Source organism: Helianthus annuus, chromosome 1 (genome assembly GCF_002127325.2).
Source record: "Helianthus annuus cultivar XRQ/B chromosome 1, HanXRQr2.0-SUNRISE, whole genome shotgun sequence".
In the NCBI taxonomy this organism is placed as follows: Eukaryota; Viridiplantae; Streptophyta; class Magnoliopsida; order Asterales; family Asteraceae; genus Helianthus; species Helianthus annuus.
This window is the reverse complement of record NC_035433.2, coordinates 93,671,659-93,694,568: the sequence shown is the minus strand read 5'-3', so window position 1 is coordinate 93,694,568 and position 22,910 is coordinate 93,671,659. Positions and strand designations below refer to the sequence as shown.

Sequence of the window (22,910 nt, the reverse complement as noted above, 5' to 3'; positions counted from 1 at the left end):
TGGCTCATACAGGCCTTAGAGGCAATGTTTGCCTGATGCTGGCTATAACAGCACGTTCAACAGGTTATCTGTTCATTGTGCTACTGTGCTTTTGGTGCATCAAGGTTGTCACTAAGTTTCAGTATGTAATAGTAGAGTGACAGCAAAGAAAGTATGATGCAAGTAAGTGTACGTATCAGAATTCAAGTAGCAGTTTATCCACAATTTCAAGCAAGCACAGTAATTAAGCAGCAATTAAATATTAATTAAGTCGTACGGATACCTGATTTAGTGAGGGTTGTCACAGCTTATGCTACCTTAACGCGTCGTTCGCGTAAAACGCGTTTGGAACGCCTAACATCGTGACCATAAGGTATAACCTCGGAAGGTTACAGCTATGGCCACCTAATGTGTTTGGTCGGATCCTAATGATCGACCAAATGGGTCGGGTTCGAAAGTATAAGCGATTATTTAGATCGCTTACCTTACGACCCTATATAAGCACTATACTAAAAAGTGACGAGTTAAGCATGTTAGAACATGCTTAACTAAGTTTAGAAAATAGGTTTGGTATCAAAACAAACGGTTTTGACACCCACGAGTAGTTTGGTTACAAAATACGCAAGAATGCGCATTTTGGCCGAAACTACTACTCGTCACTGAGCCTAGATAACGTGGTGATCAGTAGGTGTAGTCACTAGGGACTATAACCATCGTGATCACGCTCACGTTATGAAGTTCAAACGAACTTCGTGTTGACCATAGGCTGGTCAACGCAGAAAGTCAAACATAGTTTGACTTTGAGACTAGAAAGCGATTAAAAGAACGAAAGAAGACTTACGAAGGGTCCCCGAAAGCTAATCTCGATCCAGGAGCTCAGGTATGAAGCAAAGGCCTCAACTTAGAGCTTTAGATCAGATTTTGTGGGTTTTAACACAAATGGGGGGGGGGTATTTATAGGAAAAGCAAGACCGTTAGGATCGTTTCTTGAATATCGTGCCACGATCTAATCCGTACACTTGTCAAGATGTTGTGGTATCATATAATGACCCTAACTCCAGAGATTGTGAAAGGGCATTGCCCTTTGGAGTGATTGAAAGGCTAAAATCATCAAAAAAACGAGTTTCTGCATCTGCAGGGCTCACGCGGCCCGCGTCAGGATACACACAAAACTCAGGCGGGCTGCCTGGCCTTGTCTGATCAGCACAAACTTTCAGAAATGACAGTTTTAGTCCCTGTTGCATATTTAAGCCATTTCCAACACTTCTAAGGCCCGTAAAGCCAACTTTAAGGCCCTAAAATGATGCCTAAATATTGTGGACATGAAACATGCTCAAAAATATGCCGGATGTTGGTTCGTTTGGTCGTACGAACGCGATGTTCGCTTAATTACGACGGAATACGCAAAAGTGCGAAAAACGATCCAAATGACGCGACGAATGGATTTTTCTCATCCCAAACACTAAGGCATAATATTAGGATGCTTACATAAATTTTTGGATGTCCGGATGTATTCAGAACGTAAGTTATGCGCGAAAGTGCAAACTTGTGCACTTTTTGACACTTTTAGTCCCTGAATGACCCAAAAGTTTATTTTAGCACACCGAACACTTCAAAGCCTATTTCTAAGCTTTGTAAAGGATATTTAAGGTGTGTTTAACTTATGGTCATGTTCCGGAATGTTTGTTACAGTTCAAATTGGCATACTTTCGCAGTTTGTTAAGTTTAGTCCCTGTAAGCGAATTAACTTGTTTTTGCCATACCAAGGCCTTCAAAACTTATTTCTAAGTTATGTAAAGGTTATTTAGGGTATGTTGAGTATATGTTGATGTTCCGGAGTATTTGTTGCATTAAACTGAGTATGTTTACGCACCAGTTTGCGTATAATTCTCCAGAAAGCGATATAAAGTTCGAAATTGAACAAGAATTGATATGTGCAAAAGATACACATATTTATACAAGATCCCAAGTATGAAATACAATATTTCATCGGCTTGGTATTTGTTTGATGGTCGCGGTGACACAGGTGTCATAGTCAAGGCAACTGGTAATTATTTCAGTAATAATTTTGAGTGATTATTTTTATAGAAGGATAAAAATAATTTAAAACGCACTAAAACAGGATTAAAACACTAGATAAAATACCCGGTATCCAGTAAAATACATGTTTTAACACTAGATTATATATATAAGTGTATGTATAAGATGTGTGCGTGTGAGGGTGATAGGTGGCGGCCATAGGTCAGCCCACCTCTTTCAATTTTCATTCCCTCCATGCCAAGTGTTGTCTTGGGAAAAATGAGTAATCATTGAAACCTTTCTTATACACTTTGCATTTAACAAATCAAGATTAAACTACTCTCTCTCTCTCTCTTCCTTGCATATCTCGGCTGAAACACCCCCATCTACACACATATTCAAAAATTTCAAACCTTTTCATGAAGATTCAAAGAACTTTCATGGTGATTTCAAGCTAAAAAGGGTGTTTGGAAGTGATTTCAAGCAAGAACAACCTTCATATCATCATCTATTCTCAAAAACCCATCTAAAAATCTTGAAGGTATAAATTATTTTTTTTTTTAATCTTGTTCTTGATTCATAGTGATGATGGAGATGTTAGATGGTTTCTCTTAAACTTGGAATAAATCACAAAACTTGTATTTTAACAAAGAATGAGATTTAAATCAAAGAAAAGTGAGTGTGTATATGTATGTATATAGGGCTGAAAGTTTATGAGTGTGTATGTATTTTTTGTGTTTTGATTTTGTTAAATGATTCTTACTTGATTTGATTTTGAAAAGATGATTACATGCATGTGTTGTAAAGGTGTCATGAAAGAAAGTTCTTAAAAAGGTTCCATGATTTGAAATAGATGTGTTAAAAAGTGAAGTTTTGGAAGTTTATACATGTATGTATATGTGTGTGTGTGTCGTATATGTATATATCTATACTACTTTAATAAGGATATGTGAAGGACAAGATGGTAATTGAACAAGGTGTTGAAAAAACACTTAATGCACAATGTACAACTGCTAAGGCACAAGAAAACACAAACCCTTTTACCCTTTACAAGGGTATACATCTGCCGTCCAAATGTTTTACTTTCTCACACGGATCAACATCGGGACCGTCCATTTGACTTCACACGGATCACCATATGCTTTCTCTCTCAATGCTCACACATCTCACAAAACAACATCAGATCTTCTTCTCTCTCTCTTCTTTCTCTCTTCTCGGCGATCTAGGGTTTCATGAGATCTATCACCAGATCCGTTTGAATCTATCACCAGATCCGTTTCATGAGCAGATCTAGGGTTTCATGAGATCTATCACAAGCTTTATCTGGCAAGGGATCCGTTTGATGTTCTGATGTTGTTGCAATGAGTGTTATATATCTTACCATGTTCTTTTGTGATTCTTACTTTTCTGGTGAAGCGGTTGACGGATGTTCGAACGACGAAATCTGAGGTTTACGAAGGATTTTCGCATGTGTTTTGTGATGAATCGACTCAGGTTAGGTTTATCTTTAATCTTGATGTGGATTTGTTAGTAGATGCGGTTATTTCAAATTAGGTTGAAACTTTTGTGATATTTGAATCTGTATTTTTGGTGATGATAGTTAGGTTAATTTCAGATATGACATAGTGAAAGGATAAATTGTTTTTGTAGTTTTGATTTTACTTTATTCTGTTATATTTTGATCTTTTCCTTCATTTTTGGGACTGATAAGTGTCATGGTTTTGTGAAAATCTGAGGTTTACGAAGGATTTTCGCATGTGTTTTGTGATGAATCGACTCAGCTTAGGTTCTAAATGTTGATTTATCTTTAATCTTGATGTGGATTTGTTAGTAGATGCGGTTATTTCCTACATCCGATGTTTTAGTTAGGATTTACCTTTTTAATTTTTTTTTATGTTTACTTGTTTGTTTATATGTCACATGCAGATTAGTAAGACAAAGGTGTTTCTAAGGGCCGGACAGATGGCAGAGTTTGATGGTTGTCGGACTAAGGTCCTAAGTTATACGACCTAGATGGCTTGGATAAGATGAGCCTGTGAGGGTATGATGCATAAGCTGAGCCTGTGAGGCTATGATGCATAAGCTGAGCATGTCGACTCTATGATGCATAAGCTGAGCTTGTGTTCTTAATATGTCTGAACTGAAACTGTTAAGGCTATGATGCATAAGCTGAGCCTGTGAGGTTACATATGTGTTTCTTGTGCTTAAAACACTTGTACATCATGCTTTAAAGGTTGTTTAAGTTTAGTGGAAAATTACTCTTGTACATCATGCTTTAAAGCGGGGTTACATAACACAATAGACTGTGATGATGATTGTATTTTGAGGGTACATAGAAGATCCGAGTAGCATCTTGGCGGGGCAATATCCAGGTTGCATAGTTCTCACTTTGCAACCGTGTGTTGCAGCCATGGCTTTACCCGTAGTTGTGTTCATCTCTCAATTACATGTCTGAGTCTTCCAGTTGTAAAAGTATTATCACAGATTCACAGATCTAAAAGTACATGTCTGAAAGACAGATGTTGATTTATCTTTAATCTTGATGTGGATTTGTTAGTAGATGCGGTTATTTCAAATTAGGTTGAAACTTTTGTGATATTTGAATTTGTATTTTTGGTGATGATAGTTAGGTTAATTTCAGATATGACATAGTGAAAGGATAAATTGTTTTTGTAGTTTTGATTTTACTTTATTCTGTTATATTTTGATCTTTTCCTTCATTTTTGGGACTGATAAGTGTCATCGTTTTGTGAAAATCTGAGGTTTACGAAGGATTTTCGCATGTGTTTTGTGATGAATCGACTCAGGTTAGGTTCTAAATGTTGATTTATCTTTAAGGCTATGATGCATAAGCTGAGCCTGTGAGGTTACATATATGTTTCTTGTGCTTAAAACACTTGTACATCATGCTTTAAAGGTTGTTTAAGTTTAGTGGAAAATTACTCTTGTACATCATGCTTTAAAGCGGGGTTACATAACACAATAAACTGTGATGATGATTGTATTTTGAGGGTACATAGAAGATCCGAGTAGCATCTTGGCGGGGCAATATCCAGGTTGCATAGTTCTCACTTTGCAACCGTGTGTTGCAGCCATGGCTTTACCCGTAGTTGTGTTCATCTCTCAATTACATGTCTGAGTCTTCCAGTAGTAAAAGTATTATCACAGATTCACAGATCTAAAAGTACATGTCTGAAAGACAGCTTGCTTGCTGCAGTCTCTATAAAGTACTATACGATATATCACTTGGATGTTTCCCAAGTGTTCTATGATGCATAAGCTGAGCCTGTGAGGCTATGATGCATAATAGACTGTGATGATGATCCAGGACAAGATGGTAATTGAACATCCGTCAAGCTCTTCCTCACTGTGATGATGATCAATAGAGAAGATCTGATGTTGTTTTGTGAGATGTGTGAGCATTGAGAGAGAAAGCATATGGTGATCCGTGTGAAGTCAAATGGACGGTCCCGATGTTGATCCGTGTGAGAAAGTTAAACAACCTTTAAAGCATGATGTACATCATGCTTTAAAGGTTGTTTAAGTTTAGTGGAAAATTACTCTTGTACATCATGCTTTAAAGCGGGGTTACATAACACAATAGACTGTGATGATGATTGTATTTTGAGGGTACATAGAAGATCCGAGTAGCATCTTGGCGGGGCAATATCCAGGTTGCATAGTTCTCACTTTGCAACCGTGTGTTGCAGCCATGGCTTTACCCGTAGTTGTGTTCATCTCTCAATTTATCCGTGTGAGAAAGTAAAACATTTGGACGGCAGATGTATACCCTTGTAAAGGGTAAAAGGGTTTGTGTTTTCTTGTGCCTTAACAGTTGTACATTGTGCATTAAGTGTTTTTTCAACACCTTGTTCAATTACCATCTTGTCCTTCACATATGTTTGACGGATGTTCGAAGGACGAAAGCTGAGGTTTACGGAGGATTTTCGCATGTGTTTTGTGATGAATCGACTCAGGTTAGGTTCTAAATGTTGATTTATCTTTAATCTTGATGTGGATTTGTTAGTAGATGCGGTTATTTCAAATTAGGTTGAAAGTTTTGTGATATTTGAATTTGTATTTTTGGTGATGATAGTTAGGTTAATTTCATATATGACATAGTGAAAGGATAAATTGTTTTTGTAGTTTTGATTTTACTTTGTTCTGTTATATTTTGATCTTTTCCTTTAATTTTGGGACTGATAAGTGTCATGGTTTTGTGATAATTATGATATTTAGGTCATTTTTGGGGATGATAAGTGTTGTAGTTCAATGAAAATTATGATAGTTAGGTCAATTTTATATATGGAATAGTGAAAAGATAGATTGTTATGTACTTTTGATTTTAGTTTGTTCTGTGGGATGTTTTGATATACTTTTTCATTTCCCAAGTGTTCTATGATGCATAAGCTGAGCCTGTGAGGCTATGATGCATAAGCTGAGCCTGTCGACTCTATGATGCATAAGCTGAGCTTTGTTCTTAATATGTCTGAACTGAAACTGTTAAGGCTATGATGCATAAGCTGAGCCTGTGAGGTTACATATGTGTTTCTTGTGCTTAAAACACTTGTACATCATGCTTTAAAGGTTGTTTAAGTTTAGTGGAAAATTACTCTTGTACATCATGCTTTAAAGCGGGGTTACATAACACAATAGACTGTGATGATGATTGTATTTTGAGGGTACATAGAAGATCCGAGTAGCATCTTGGCGGGGCAATATCCAGGTTGCATAGTTCTCACTTTGCAACGTGTGTTGCAGCCATGGCTTTACCCGTAGTTGTGTTCATCTCTCAATTACATGTCTGAGTCTTTCAGTTGAGTGTAGTTGAGAGTTTGTAAAGTGTGAGTAGAGTGTAGATATCTCTGAATTATTTATAGAGACTGAAGCAAGCATGTTGTCTTTCAAGCATGGTGTCTTTCAAACAGTGTATGGAAGAGTGTTGATATATTATAGAGACTGCAGCAAGCAAGCTGTCTTTCACACAAAATTAAAGTGTTGCTTTTTCCTGAACTGAATTTAATTAGTTATACCTTTGGTTAACGACTGTCACGATCACTATTATTACAGAACAAGCTCACTCCGATCTTCTGGCAGCCGGAGAAAGTGTATCTGCTTGGAGAGTCTCGGAATCGGCTTTAGTGACGCTGAACGCTGCTTCATTAGAATAAAGGTTTTTATATTTGCAACTTGACAAAATGTGATTTATATTAAATTTATTTTAAGTTAATAGTGTACTGGTTATAACTAATATCAAATCTTTACTAATACTTGATTTCTTTTTATGATGGTTGACTTTGCGAGAACTAACGGAGCTTGTGTTCTTAATATGTCTGAACTGAAAGTGTTTGAGGCTATGATGCATAAGCTGAGTCTGTCAGGTTACATATTTGTTTCTTGTGCTTAAAACACGTGTACATCATGCTTTAAAGGTTGTTTAAGTTTAGTGGCAAATTACTCTTGTTGTGTACTCCGGATTTTGTGTTCTTAATCTGTCTGAACTGAAAGTGTTTGAGGCTGTGATGCGAAAGCTGAGCTTGTGTTCTTAATCTGTCTGAACTAAAAGTGTTGAGTCTATGATGCATAAGCTGAGCTTGTGTTCTTAATCTGTCTGAAGTAAAAGTGTTTTGAGGCTGTGATGCAAAAACTGAGCCTGTGTAATCTATCTGAACTGAAAGTGTTTGAGGCTGTGATGCAAAAACTGAGCCTGTGCAAGGTTCGCTCGGTCCAACAACTCAAGCAAATGTTTTCTTTGCATTTTAGGGGGAACATGTGTGCTTCTCTCCCAGGGCATACAAAACATAGGTTATTGGCGGCAGCTCGCCATATTTAACATATAAAAAAACTTTATATGTTAAATTTGGCGGACTGCCGCCAATAACCTGTGTCTTGTATGCCCTGTGGAGAGAAGCACCCATCTTCCCCCTAAAAAACATAGAAAACATTTGCTTGAGTTGTTGGACCGAGCGAACCTTGCATAATGCGTCAAGGGAAACTATTGGTCGAGCGAGACATTTGTTCAGGTATCCTTATTTCATGATAAAATGATTATGAATAGCTGTGCATAAACTAATCGCAAGTTTGTTTGGTATATGCAGGGTAATAGGGAACAGCAGTGTTCAGCACTGTGTCATTCTTGCTTGGTGCCATCACCTCAGTTGTCTCTGGCTTACCATCCGTGTACTTTACTAAAATTTGATCGGTGCAGTGAGCATGCGAGCGCAACAAGTGCAGCCGCAGCGGCGCGGTGAGGGCAGCCGCAACGAGCGCAGCGGCATGGTTAATAAAAAAATAAAAAAACTGCCACCTCTAAGTAGATATGTATCAGAATGTACAAATTCATATTTATTGTTTTGTTTATGCGTTTAATCGTTTGATTAACGACTCGATTGATTTGTTTGTAACCATTTGTCTGTAAACGAACTTATTTATCTTACTTTAATTTTTGTATTAAGCATCATCTATCGCGCCTTTGCTGACTGACTTTTATAGATCACTACTTTAGGGAGAATGAACAATTATCCAAATATGGAGATACTAAATCTGCTCGAGGTATGATGCTGGTTGAACTTAAGAAACTAATTGAAGGAAATCCTTTATTTTGTGACAAATTTCAGTTCCAAACCTTAGGAATTCAAGATTAAGGACTCTTACAAACCTAAGACTGTTTGGGAAATTTTTGACTATGTTTTGTACATCTTACAATATAGTAGTTAATGTTAGTTATTTGTGAATTTGTATCACAATTTGAACCAACAAAAGCCTAGGTAGTCCGTCTATTTCAGGTAACATAACTAGAATCAAACAATTTTCTTTGTTTTCTCCTGAGTCGCACAATAACCACCAAACGCCATCACGAAACCACCAATCGCCGCAAATCGCTGATTCTCACCGCTGAAGAAGGCCTCAACCGACCATCACATTCTGCTACACTACCACCATCGTCGTCACAAGCCACATTGGAAACTACATCCCCGTAGATAGCCCTAAACTCACCAACCTAAGTGATACCACTCCCGCCGCATCGCGCGGGTAAGTGACTAGTATATATATATATATATATATATATATATGTAAATGCATACACAAAGTTTCGTCATATGTAAATAAAAGAAGGAATGTTTGCATTTATGTGAAAATGATTTAATGATGATGAGATGAATATGTTTTGATTTAGAAGAACATGACATAAATATGGTCTTTGATGCATTTAAGGTCATGTTGGATGAAGATGTTAAGATATGGTTATACTAGAGGCACTAACTAGATCATGAATGTAGATAAATGTTTATAAAAAGGTGATTTGAGTATGATTTAATAAAAATCAGTTTTGGACAGATTATAAACACTAAAATAAAGTTATTTTAAAGTGTTTAGTGACATATAACTTTGTCATAATGTTTGCTAGCTTTGCATGTTGTAGTTGGTGCATTAAAGGTTGTAAAATACGTGAAATCGCATGATTTATGTGACTTAAATAAAAACTTCACTAATCTGATTATAACCACTAATTAAATCAGTAAATAACATGTATTATGTTAAAATATCAAATCGTTTCAAGTTGGGATGGTTATTGTAACGTTTAACGCAAAACTATGCGTTAAAACGGTCAAAAATCGGCTTTTCGGATGATTTTTGTAAAACTGATTTAGATCAGTAAATAAACTGATGTTTTTAGTTTAGAAATAAGTATTTTAACTAACTTTAAGTTTATTTGGTGTTTGGTTGGTCATATGTGACTTCCAACGCCCGAAAACGTTACCGAATCGCTAAAATACGCATTTTTCAATAAACACTAGTGTGAGTAAAATTTTGGGTAAACTTTATGTGGAAAAATGTGTTATGTGGTTTAAACATAAGAATATGAAAATATGTTAAGTTTTTAACATGATGTTAGAAATCTAGCTTACGCATGTATGCTTGTACGTTTTGTGCGGTAGAAATATTGAAAATTGTGTTACACGTGAAACTTGTTTGTCGAGCATGAAATTTGATACATATACGGTATTTTATGTATAATTGCTTTAAAAATGACAAAATAGATAAGTTAGCAATATTTCGCGTGTTTCGGTGTTAAATTATATGAACGTTTATGTATATATATTACGACGCGCAAATCGTAGAGATATTGCATATAAACGGGGAAAGTTAATGGATTTACACAATAATGGTCACCAATAAAATCGTTCAAGTCGCAAAATCATAAAAATATATATATGGACTCATGTATATATTAACTTGCCAACATAATAAAAAAATAACAACTTTTCGAGATAATCTCAAAGTTATGTGATAATTATAAGAAAACAGAGAAACTTAGGATTTTTGTGATGTTTATATTGATTTAAAATCCTTCCTATATATATATACATATATATATATATATATATATTTGCGTTATTTAAAAATACGCACCCAAATGTGAGTGTCACTAAACCCCTCTTTTTACTGCTTTGTATATATTTTGGGGGTAGAACACGTCAATAAAAGGGTTTAAGAATGTTTTTGAAATAAAACATACCTTTTAATATAAAATATATATTTTTGTTGAAAATATATGAAATTTGAGAATATTGGAAATTGGGATGGTATGGTATTTCCTAAGCGAAACATGACCGTACAGTTGGGACGAATGTCGGCTTGGGTCTCAAATGATGGAGTGTCAGGGGATTCGTACAACGTCGTGTATTAAATTGTCATGTTAGTAGGATATATATATTGTACGTGAGGCAGACATCATATTACTCTACAAGAGGACCCTGCGTCCATGATGTCGTTTAATCATTTAAGTAATGTACGCGATGAATTGTTGGTAGATCTATCGGGTTGACAACCCCGTCGTGACCGGTCGCCCTGTGTCAAGTCAAGCGACGAATTTTGATTCTGTTTATTGTCTAACTTTGATTATCCCTGCGTTGTTAATATATAGTTCGTATCGTCTAGCTAACATACGAGTATGAAAATTGACGCAATAATTTAATATACAAAACCTGGGTAGTAACAATATTGTCGGGTTCTTGAAACTGCGACGGAAGGCCCAGGAATTTTACTAAGGAAGTAAAACGGACTTTCAAAATTATATGGATGTTTTCAAATAAACACCTAAACAGAAAGTTTTCCTTGGAATAAAATTGTTTATAAACAAATGTGTGAACTCACCTTCCTTTGTGTTGACACTTGATTTTAACGTGTTCTACAGGTACTTGAGTTCGGCTTCGGGAATCATGGCGTATCTTGTGTTTGAATGATGCATGTTGTATGTTTGAAAATGTTGGACAACTTTTAAACTTTCTGGGACGTGTGTAATAAGATCCGTGAGGATCAAACACAACTTAACTATGTAGTCGTGTCGTAAAACGTAACGTTTAAATAACTTATGTTTAAAATAAATTAAAATGTCCAACAATTAAATGCATTGATCGACAAGATATAAATGGGCACCAACTTCCGTCACCACTACGTTTTATATTCCGCTGCGACGTTTTTGGGGTGTGACACCAATGACTAAAAATATTTATTCTAATTAATATATACCATTATGTAACCTCTTATTGTTATGTTAATAAAAATAATTGTGAAAGATTGGTGTATTAAGCTATTGACATGTTGACCTTCTTTATAGAAATATTGTTAAGAGTAAAGAGTTAGCTATAAACATCTTCGCCTTCTTTGCAGAAATTAATGTTATTATAGCCATGTTCACCTTGTTGATATTTTGAAACTCATCCTCTGCTTTGTTCAATGCTTCTCTATGGTATGGGAATAAAAACAACGTTAGTCTACATACCTTCGTTAACGTGGTTTGCATTGACACCGGCCACCATCATCTTTAAAAAGCATTTACTTCCACTGAGGGTATCATGGTCTTCTTCCAGCGTGCCACATTTGGCCCTTGTTTCACCATGACTTGGGTAATTATTTATATTCTATTGGGATTCGTTTTTTGGTTTGGACCGTCCCCATCCGTCGCCGACCATCCAGCCATGCCGCCCCCCCAACGCCGTGTCGTCTTCGTCGGTATTCCGACGTCCAGGACGGAGCAAAACCGTGGGCCCCATTTCTTTTGTTTGTTTGTTTGTTTGTTTGTGGGATTTGTACATTATGCTTTAATACTTGTACACAGTTTTGTGGGTAAGGATCATCTAGCACCATCCTCCCATGCCCTCTAATTTTGGAGGATGGACCATCTTTGGGAGGCTATGATGTGACACCTACGTAGCGGATCATCCTCCAAGGATGGACCATCACCATACCCAGTAGCCTAATAAAAACTTCTAGTTTTATCATTCTTAAGTACATCTCAGCATAAAGAACATGTAAAATCTACCCTATTTACGGATCTCATAAAACTATTAGCAAGCATATATGACTAGTAAAAAGTTTATATTACACTTACAAACGCATGTAATATTTTAAAATTTTTACATTTGTGAAACTCGTTATTTCATAAAAGTTATTATTTTTATGTCCAATTGTTTTCAATACGCTCAGGCCTTCAAATATAGTAAGCATTCATGAATATTATTGCCGAATTAATTATTTCAATAAAAACATGGATACATATATTTCAGAAGACGGTACTAACCACCATAAGTATTCTTAAGTGAATACTAATTATGAGCTGGTATTAATACTCATAAATGTATTATTAAATAATAATCGTTATTGAAAGCAAATAACATGATCGAGTCAGGCCAAAATGAAATCGCCATGATTGTTAAAGTTGTAACTTCATTGTAGGGTTGAAAATTATATTTTTACCGGTGTTACCGTATTTTGATATTAAGAGGATGGAATGCTCAGACATGTTAAATTATAATGAAATTAGTCTTTAAGAAATTATATATATGTCAAATATCATAAATTTACTAATATTTATTGGGATAACTTTGTATAATAGTAACCAAGTTTTAAAAGTGTTCAAATTAGGTTACTCAAGTTTCAAATGTGTTCCAGTTAGGTTAATCGACATTCAATTTTCATCGAAATTAAGGATTTTTTCATCCATTTCATATATATGTAACCGTGATGATGTGAATTTTTGTTTCTTTTTTTCCTTTTATTTAATGCTAACGTCAAGTGATGACGTGGATTTTAATATGTTTTTTTTTTTATTTTTAATGTAATGAAAGTGTTTTTTCTTTGATAAATATAATTTCATATATTAAAATAATCCGACCCCAACATCTTATTCTCCATTTTTCTCTTGACACATTGAAAAAAATGACATGACTCGATTTGAATGTTAAGTTATCTAATTGGGAAAAAAGATACGAGTGATCTAATTAAATCACTTTTGAAACTTGGTTATTATTCTTTGAATATGTGAACATCAATAGGTAGAGGATCCTGTAAAAAGTTCTACTTTTGTGAGAAGTGTAAGAAATAATTTGGGGATGACAAGTGTCCTTTATCTTAATTAATTCAAAAGGGTACATTAGTAATTTACCTTTTCTTATCAATTAATTGTGTGTAACGGTTTTGGAGTTAATTTAGGAGATACGTATCTTTTTGGTTTATACATGATCTCATATATACTGATCGTAATTCTCATCATAAAATCGACGCCATTATTTAATTGATGAACATAAGGATTTTGATCACTGCAATTCTCAAGTTTTATTTAATTCTCGGAATACACACAACGGATCGTGGTGATGCAAGTATACTCGTGAGGTTTTATAATATTAAAGAGTTATATACATAAAGCTTCGATCTTGAATTGGTGTTTTAATGTTTTTTGGATTCCAGATAAAACACCATGACTTGAATCATAGTCATGGTGTTTTAAAATCTGGGTATTTTTTGTATTGATTGTCCAGATGTTAAAACACCATAGATGTAATCACAATACAATGTTTTCTGGATTCCAGATAAAACACCATGACTTGAATCATAGTCAATTTATCTAGTTGTTTTAAAACACCATGCCATGAATCTGATTATACAACGTCTCCATATAAAACATCATGACTTGAATCATAGATGTTTAAAACACCACACCATGAACAATGTCTCCAGATAAAACACCATGACTTGAATCATAGTCATGGTGTTTTAAAATCTGGGAATGTTTTGTATTGATAAAACACCACGCCATGAACAATGTCTCCAGATAAAACACCATGACTTGAATCATAGATGTTTAAAACACCACGCCATAAACTATGTCTCCAGATAAAACACCATGACTTGAATCATAGTCAATTTATCCAGTTGTTTTAAAACACCACGCTATGAATCTGATTATAGATCTCTTTATGATAACGTATGAAGAATATGCAACCAAAGATTTCCTACAATTAAGGTGAATCATTAATTCCGATATTTAAGGAAAAAGGAGTGAATGTAGGTGTTTTTGGTTGTGTAGGTTACGGTTACCATATTTTAAACATTGAAAAAGACACTATTGCCCTTCAATTTTACATAAGGTCCCTCTAATTAAAACAAAATTTACATTTTTATACCCTATTGATCTCAACCATTAGATCAAATATCCAATGGTTTAAAACACTTCTTACCCTTCTTACATTTTAAACACTTTTTACCATATCCCTACCCTATATAAACATCAATATAAATGAAAAATACATGTCCAAACAGTAATATATTTCAAAATTTGATATTCATTTCTTTAAGTCAAACTCAGCCTGAGTTGACCTACTAGATATTCTTCTAGCCAAGGTTAACCGCGTTTAATCAATTCCAAGTAATTAAGTAGAGTTGAAGAAAGTCGTCTTAACAGCCTAACTTACAGTGATTATTCGAGGGGTACTTAGCCTCGGACAGTGCCGGCCCAAGGGTAAGCCAAATGAGGCTTGGGCCTTGGGCCACCAAAACTATAAGGCCTCCACAATTTGATAAAACAACAGTCCATTTATAAAAGATTTAGGGTATGGGTTATTAACAAATTGATGGTTGGTAATGTAGTGGTTTTGTGTATGTATGGAAGTTTGTGAGACCCGGGTTCGAATGCTTGGTTCACCATTTTTTTTTGTTGTTTTTAAATTTTAACACAATCTTTCAAATAATTACATTTGGGCCTTTCAAGTTTAACTTTTCATTACATACATTTTTTTTGGGAAAAAAGGTCACAAAATTTTACTTCGCCTTAGGTCACCAAAATGATTGAGCCGACCCTGACCTCGAAGACCTTGTTTTAGATTCAGCGGTTGTAGTAAACTTTTTTCTTATCATAAAAAATTGACCGTTTGTGACCATCGTTTGTTTAGTGGTAAATAATGTCTATTTTAGCATCAGGAAATATACATATAAGGATATCAATTAACATTATAAGGATGGAGCACATGTTAGACTATGGGATATGGGGCGGGAGTTTGGGCGTGGGTTGGAGAGAAACGTCCAAGTCACCACCCCAGGTGGGCTTGGTTTGGGCGTGGCCCCTTGGGCGGGAGTTTAAGGCCGGGCGTGGGGCATGATAGCGATCCTATGTGGCCGGCTCTTATTAGCTTGTTGGCTAAGACATAGCGGACCATTTTAAATTAAAAAAAAAATGATGTGGCTTGGCCACACCAGCCCAGCCACACCCACCATATCCCTATGAAACTTGGGTTTGTGTATTGAGTGCCTCATATCCACGTGTCAACCCATACCTCAAACCCCCACCCTACCATACCCCACGGTCTTACATGTATAAAACAACTCCAATGTACTCTCCTCTTTCTTTTGAGCGTGTCATCTTTTGAAAATGCACGGTGTCTCAGTCAAAATATATATGATCTCATTCGACAGACACGTGACACTGGTATTGACTACATGGATCCACACAGATAGTGATTGTCCTTCAAGAAATTGTTAATTCCTTACTCGTCAAGGCGTCAATAGTACATTCAGTATAATGTTCAGAAAGGACGATTAATTTTGAAGTAACGTTAGAAATGGGGAAGGTGTCATGCATCTATCATATCATGTTATGAGTCAACCTCAATAATTTATATGGTGAAATTCGTATTTAACCCAAGTTTCCATGTTTAGAGTGATGCTCCACAACAACCACATCACATGTTCGTCAACAAAATGACAGAAACTTAAATGTTGTGTTTCGACCAATAAACGAAAATACTAATTCACACTATTTAAAATTCAACTAACACAACATTAATAATTTAAACTATATGTACCATAATAGATCAATTCCATAAGATAGAATTTCATTAGAGAGGGTTAGGGTTGGTGAAGTTTGAATGTAGCGTATGCAAGAAGTTGAGGAACTAATGTGGTGGCGTCGATTATTAGTACCAGAAACATACCTATTGACACTGTTTTTTTCCGGTAGAATGAAAGGGAAGACGAAGAGGATGCATGTTAGGGTTTACTTGCCATGTGAAGAAGAGAGATGCAGGTTAGGGTTTACTTGCCATGTGAAGAAGAGAGATGCGGAAATACCCGACTCCGTAACCAGCACAAAAGGAAATAAATGGGACGGAGGTTTTGAGCGTCAAAAGCAAACCTAGGATGCCCTAATCCATTGACCCGAATTTCTTTCATTTATTAAATTTATAAGAGGTGTGATGTTTATTACTTAAAGTACTTGACCACATAAATATCATTATATATATATTGGAGAAAGTATAATGTATAAAAGGGCTTAACGTACGTTAACGTACGCGACAGAAAAACAACTTGCGTGATTACATTTTGATCAATGTTCCATGCGTTATTATGCTCCCATGCATAATTATTTATGCTCCCATGTGTGATTATCACCAAATAACTGATCCCATGCGTTATTATTTGTTCCATGCGTGATTATAGCCCTGATCGGACGGTTACCAGTGTCGCGTACGTAAAGTATGATAAGCCCTTTTGTATGTTAACCTTTCTCTATATATTGTTAACGACCATAAATAATAACTTTATTTTATAATAATATATAGTTTTTTTTATTATTTTTTAATATTATAATAATTTATTATTATATTTATTTTTAATAACATATTTTTAAATTTTTTTCTTTTTTTAAACCATATATTTTTTTACCAACTTTTTTAATAAATCTTTTTTCTTTTTTTAGAACAAATATTAATTTATCAATTAATTTGCCACTTCTTTAATAAATTACGTTTATAAGTTTTTTTTCTAAAACTTACGTACGTAGTTGTGCTTAATTTTTTTTCCCTCGACATTCTGTTATAAGTTTTGTTAAAAACAAAGTTGTACACAAAATAAAGTATTTATTTTGTATCATAAAACGGTACGATGATAAACTAAACTGTTTTAATGATTTGGCTTTCTAAACAACATGTTATATATTCAAATCACGTTTGTTTTAAATTGTCATTTGCTCGGTTTTGCCGCAACGTGCGACGTAAAAAAAGTAGTATTTATTAAATTTCCCCTACCACCTATATACCCTTGGAAAATAAACCGCCCAACAAAAATTGGCCTCCAATAAGCAAGCAAATTTGGCATCCAAATCTTTGATCAGGCAAAAGGCAAAAAATAGGACATCACGGTAACATTCACGTTCCGCTTCGCAAATCGAACCCAACGCATGACTCATGTTTCACATCGACGGTAAACTTTATTAATTCGATTCAAGCATATGATTTCTTCTCCTTTTTATTGCCACAATTAGAGAAAAAATTCCAATTCTATCTCTTTTCATCACGGTTTATATTAGACCACCGTTTAATTGGGGATATACTTTTTTGAGTTTTGATATTTTGTTACAACAGAAGAAAGGAAATTCATCCGAATCCGAACGGCGCGTTTCTTTGGTTGCCAACTCTAAAGTGTCGGTTTGGTTATTTTGAATGTTTTTAATTCATGTGACAGATTTTGTAGGTTTTTTTAATGTTTTTGTTCGGTTTGGACGTAACGTCCAATTATTGTCCCATTTTTTAGCATCACGTAGGGTTGGATATAAAGTCTGACTGTCGTTTGATTGTTTAGTATGTTGGCAACTGCTAACCACTGGTTCGATTTGATTAGATCGGAAGAACATGATGGGATTATGTGTAAATGGGTTGTTTAAGTATTCATAAATATACCATGTTCATAAATGGAAGCGAATGCCAGTGGTTCATTATTTCATTCAAATCTTTGAGTAGTCACGAAGATATGCAAAATTGGATGGATGAAGGGGCGAAGTCGGGATTTTATTCAAACAAAAACTAAATTAACATGCCAACATGTGTAACGATCGGATGTGTGGATGTGGTTCAATAGTTGTTTTTTGTATAATATAGATGAAGACATGAAAAAATGAATCAATGTTGTTAAACAGATGCAATGTGTCCTCGTCTCGGGCTGTCCTATTGGGCTCCTTAACAGGCCCAGATATCATTCTAGTCAGTCACATGGAAAAGATAAGGAACACATATATCCACCATATCTTCATATCTGCAAAGGCCACTTAATGGCTGTAGAGTATGAGTGCCGGGAAAAGTACGAGGCTATTAAATGCCAAGAGCATCTCGCTGGTAATGAGGGAACACGTACCCAATGTGACCATACATCTCTGCTGGCACATAAGGATACCATTAGATCACACCAGGATCCTTGTTGGACGATAAGCTTATCTCTCTATATAAGTTGGGTTCATGATTGACGAAAGGTATGCATTCAATACCTAAATATACACACATATAAGAGGGCATTTACTTCGGAATTTTTTGCATAAATAGGTGGTTTGAACCACAAAAGAGTGTTATTAGGTGGGTAAACATTTTGTTTTCAGATTTAGGTAGGTTGTGGTTCCATACAGCGACTTTCATGAAGCAATTCTGCCAAATATCAGAGTTTCTGCAAAAGCTGCCAAAAATGTTGAAGGTTGCTGTTTGATACAGCGACCTTCTGAAAGTCACAGAATCATAATACAAGCTTATTGAAGGTTGCTGTTTCATACTACAAGCTTATTGAAGGTTGTTGTTTCATACTACAAGCTTATTGAAGGTTGCTGTTTCATACTACAAGCTTATTCAAGATCGCAGAATGGTGTCACAAGCTTATTCAAGATCGCAGAATGATATTGCAATGTTGATATGGGTTCTGAAATTTGAAATGTTATGTTTTATAACCCAACTACACATAAGAGATGCACAACAATTCGTGTGTTGTGAACAACATACTGTGTTTGTTAAAAAAATATAATGTTGAAATTTAAATTGTGTCTGTATGATGCTCTTTATTAAAAATGTTCGTTGGTTGATATTTCTGCCGATAGGAAAATTTGGTCAATGTATGATGATTCTCTTGGATCATTCGTCATGATGTTTTTCTCCGTTTTAATTTTTCGTATATCAAGTGGGAAGATCTTGTGTGGAGGAGAAAGATTATTCTCATCTACCATCTCCTCCCGTAAGGTGTACGAAGATAATGAAATTTGCTGCTGTGGATGCGTCAACGTCTGCTATTGAGTCTTATGAAAGATTTAGCAGACGCTGAGGCATTTCTCATCTTCCACCTCCTCCTGTAAATTATTCTGCAACTTCTGGTGGGGGCATCACCCCCGTTTTCGTTAGCAGATTTAGATCCTATTGTAATGTTGTTCGCCGAACATCACCGAGGTTGCAGAATTCTCAGCATCCTTAACCTTCGACCTCTCATTTCCTTTCACAAAAAAAGTTGCATCAGGAAGCTCGATATATGAAGAAATGGGACAGGTTTAAATTCACTGTATTTCTGTTCTAGTTGGAAGCCCGGCAAACAGTCTTACAATTAGAAATGATTTGTTACAATAGTACGAAGTGAACATTGTATTTCTGCCTGTATGTAATTAAAATAGTACTATATTTATGTAATTTGCGAGTTTGATAGATCCTATTGTAATGTTGTAAACCTTTTTAAATTTTGTGTTGTATCATGCCTTGTTGTAAACCTAATTTCAATGATGGTTCAAAAAATAAAAATTAGAACCACTTCAAACGAATAATAAAATCCGACTAACTGATTAGTTGAAACAAATAACCATTTCTATGTATTTAAAGTTGTTTTAAGAGAACTACCATTTTTACCTTTTTGAATATTTAAAAAATATTATTATATGTATATTCATCCAGTAGATGGTGGGCTCCACTAACTATCTTGTTACTCCAACACTATAAATACTAGTTGTATTAGGTTCTCAACCCACTACACAACCCACTCATCCTTAACATTTCTTAACAAACGAAATCCAGCTTACACAACCCACTCATCCTTAACATTTCTTAACATTTCACTTTCTTAGTTAATTGATTCTTTTCGGCCATACCTCGTAAGACTATATTGGGGCGGTGTGTTTTCCTTTGTTAACGGGGCTGTTCAGTTTGACCAATCCATGCTAACAACCTCTTTCCTTATGCGACATAAATCGTCGTATGACGAATTGGTGGATTCAATCTGTAATCATGTTCAACTTCAGAAAGAATCGGTGTGCCTTTCATTGTTACTAGGGTACACGTTTCAGGGCATATCTCAGACAACAAAAATTTTCAACGATGATGGTATTGCAACAATGAACTATTTAGCCGAAGTATCCGAAACCAACTTCCTTGCCGAGATCTATGTTCAGTGGGAGGCAGTCAATCCTGTCCAACACATGAGTTTCACAAACCTTCTGCATGACATTACACAACGTAATGTTGTTGACACCCAAGATTCTGATGAAGATGACGAGGGATACGGGCAAACAACTCAAGAACACCACTTGATGCCTCCTGTTGATAACATAGTAGGTCCGTCCTCCCCAGTTTCTGGTGGGTGACAACAATAATGACGGTTTTGATGATTCAGAAAGTTGCAGCACCAAAGAAAGTTCTGAAAGTGAAGAGGCACCACCATCCGACGATGGTACTTCTGACGACGAGGCTGCAGTCAACCAACACACTGAGTTGACCCTGGCTCAGCCGAGGCCTATCATTCCAGCGACACATGACGACCCAGACGAGGACGAGGAACTTAGGGATTACATGTGTCCGGATCTTAATATAATCCAATGGACGTATGGAATCCATTAGTAAAACTTATACGTCTCGGCATGTATTTCAAGTCAAAACAGGAGGTGGACCTTGCTATCCGAGAATGGAACATTCGCCGTGGAAGGGAAATTTTTGTGATGGATAGCAAACCAACTTTATACAAAGTTAAATGCTACACGAGAAACAAAAATTTTAAAAACCCTTTCCCTCATGCTCCTTTGTGTGATTGGCGTGCAACGGCGTCAAAACAGAAACACCAACACCTTTGGCAAATTACCAACTGGGCGCCTGCCCATAGTTGTTATTCCATGGTGGTACGCAACAACAACAGGTGCCTTAGATCTAAGGATATCGCTGCACACATCCTGCCACAAATTCGTACAGACATTGCGTTGAAGGTGAAACACATCAGGACGCATATAAAGTAAGCGATGTCTGGCGATGTTACGTATACGAAGGCGTGGTGTGGATGAAGAAAGGCAATTGAGAGGATATATGGAACCTGGGAAAGCAACTTTCAGGAGCTGCCAAAGTACGTGTTACGGCTTCAGTCTCGAAACCCTGGTACGGTGGTTTCATGGTTTCATCACCCGCACTCGGCTCCAGGACATCCAACATTCAAATATGTTTTTTGGGCATTTGGTCCTTCAATTCGCGCGTTTCATCTTTGCCAGCCTGTCATCTCTGTGGACGGCACACACTTGAAAGGAGGGTACTGTGGTAAGTTGTTGGTTGCGGTAACCAAAAACGCCAACAACTACATAATTCCAGTGGCGTACGCTCTAGTTGACGAAGAGACGGTTCATAGTTGGTGTTGGTTTTTCCAAAATTTGAGAGAATACGTCACCAAAGACTGTAACAGTAGAATTTGTGTTCTATCAGACCGTCATGCCGGGATAATTAATGCGATGGGAACCTTCTGGATTGGAGGGAACCAAACGCCTACCACCGTTATTGTCTTCGGCATCTCAGAAGCAATTTTAGTGGTAGGTCCAAGACCAAATCTCTTAGGAAGCTGTGTTGGATGATCGGGAGCACAAGTCAACGAAGAAAGTATCTTTGGGCTGTGAGGGAAATGCAGCTGTTAAATCGGGGTGCTTGGAACTACATGAACGACATCGAAAAAAGCAAGTGGACTATTGTTCATGACCGCGGAAACCATCGTTGGGGTAACCTTACTGTTGGATCTGAGTTTGATTCTGATTGTATTTTGTGTTTGTAATTAAAATGAAAATGGAAGAGTGTGCAGCGGAATTATGATGAAAACAAACTTTGCATACAATCAAACGAGAGTAATACTTTGATCAAACATCTTTACACAATGAATCGGAAGATTGAATATATTTCAATAACGATTACAATGCTTGATGAATGAATGCAAACTCCCCCTCAGCCAGAGCTCAGTTGTTTGTTCGTGCAAAGAAGACGATGGTGCAAAAGAGCTAATAGAACAGTACAAAGTACTGATCTATTTATAGGCACTTGCAAACCACTGAGCATCTTAGCTGACGTCACCATGAAAGTGACATCTAACCTCCTAACAAACTCTAACCTCTGATCTATACAAACACTTCTATGTTAACTACTGCTATTACATTATATTACAAAACTGACTATTGATCAGCTGCTGCAACCTTCTACTGCTGTGAACCTAGAAGTACTTGTCCGGATCAGCAGAGCTTGACTCAAGGCAGTAGATTGAATCAGCAGGGCTTTAGTCTTTCATCATGTCTTTACTTGAGCAGCAGTTGTAGGTCAGTATTTTGCAAGATCAACAGATAGGAGGTCAGCAGTTGTTGAAATCACTTTCAAGGGGAGATATTTGTATGTAATCATCTGCTTATTCTGGATCCACTGCTCTGATCCAGTTTTGGCTTTAATTATCTGTTCCTCTGATAGGGTTCAATCCCAACAATCTCCCCCGGAACAGATAATGCCAAAACTCTTCATTATTGTGGATATTTATTGCCTCATCAACAGTTCCCTTAT

At 36.1% G+C, this 22,910-nt stretch overlaps 1 protein-coding gene and 1 long non-coding RNA gene across 2 annotated transcripts; both read left to right on the top strand.

Moving 5' to 3' along the window:
- The first annotated feature begins 7,960 nt into the window (after positions 1-7,960).
- LOC118480477 lies at positions 7,961-8,385 on the top strand. Its single transcript, XR_004862873.1, has 2 exons — positions 7,961-8,021; positions 8,097-8,385. It is a non-coding gene; the product is annotated as an uncharacterized LOC118480477 (long non-coding RNA).
- Positions 8,386-20,938: 12,553 nt separating this feature from the next.
- Positions 20,939-21,949, top strand: LOC110930291. Its single transcript, XM_022173581.2, has 2 exons — positions 20,939-21,319; positions 21,443-21,949. The coding sequence occupies exons 1-2, from the start codon at positions 20,939-20,941 to the stop codon at positions 21,947-21,949; spliced, it is 888 nt and encodes a 295-aa protein (XP_022029273.2).
- Positions 21,950-22,910: the final 961 nt, after the last annotated feature.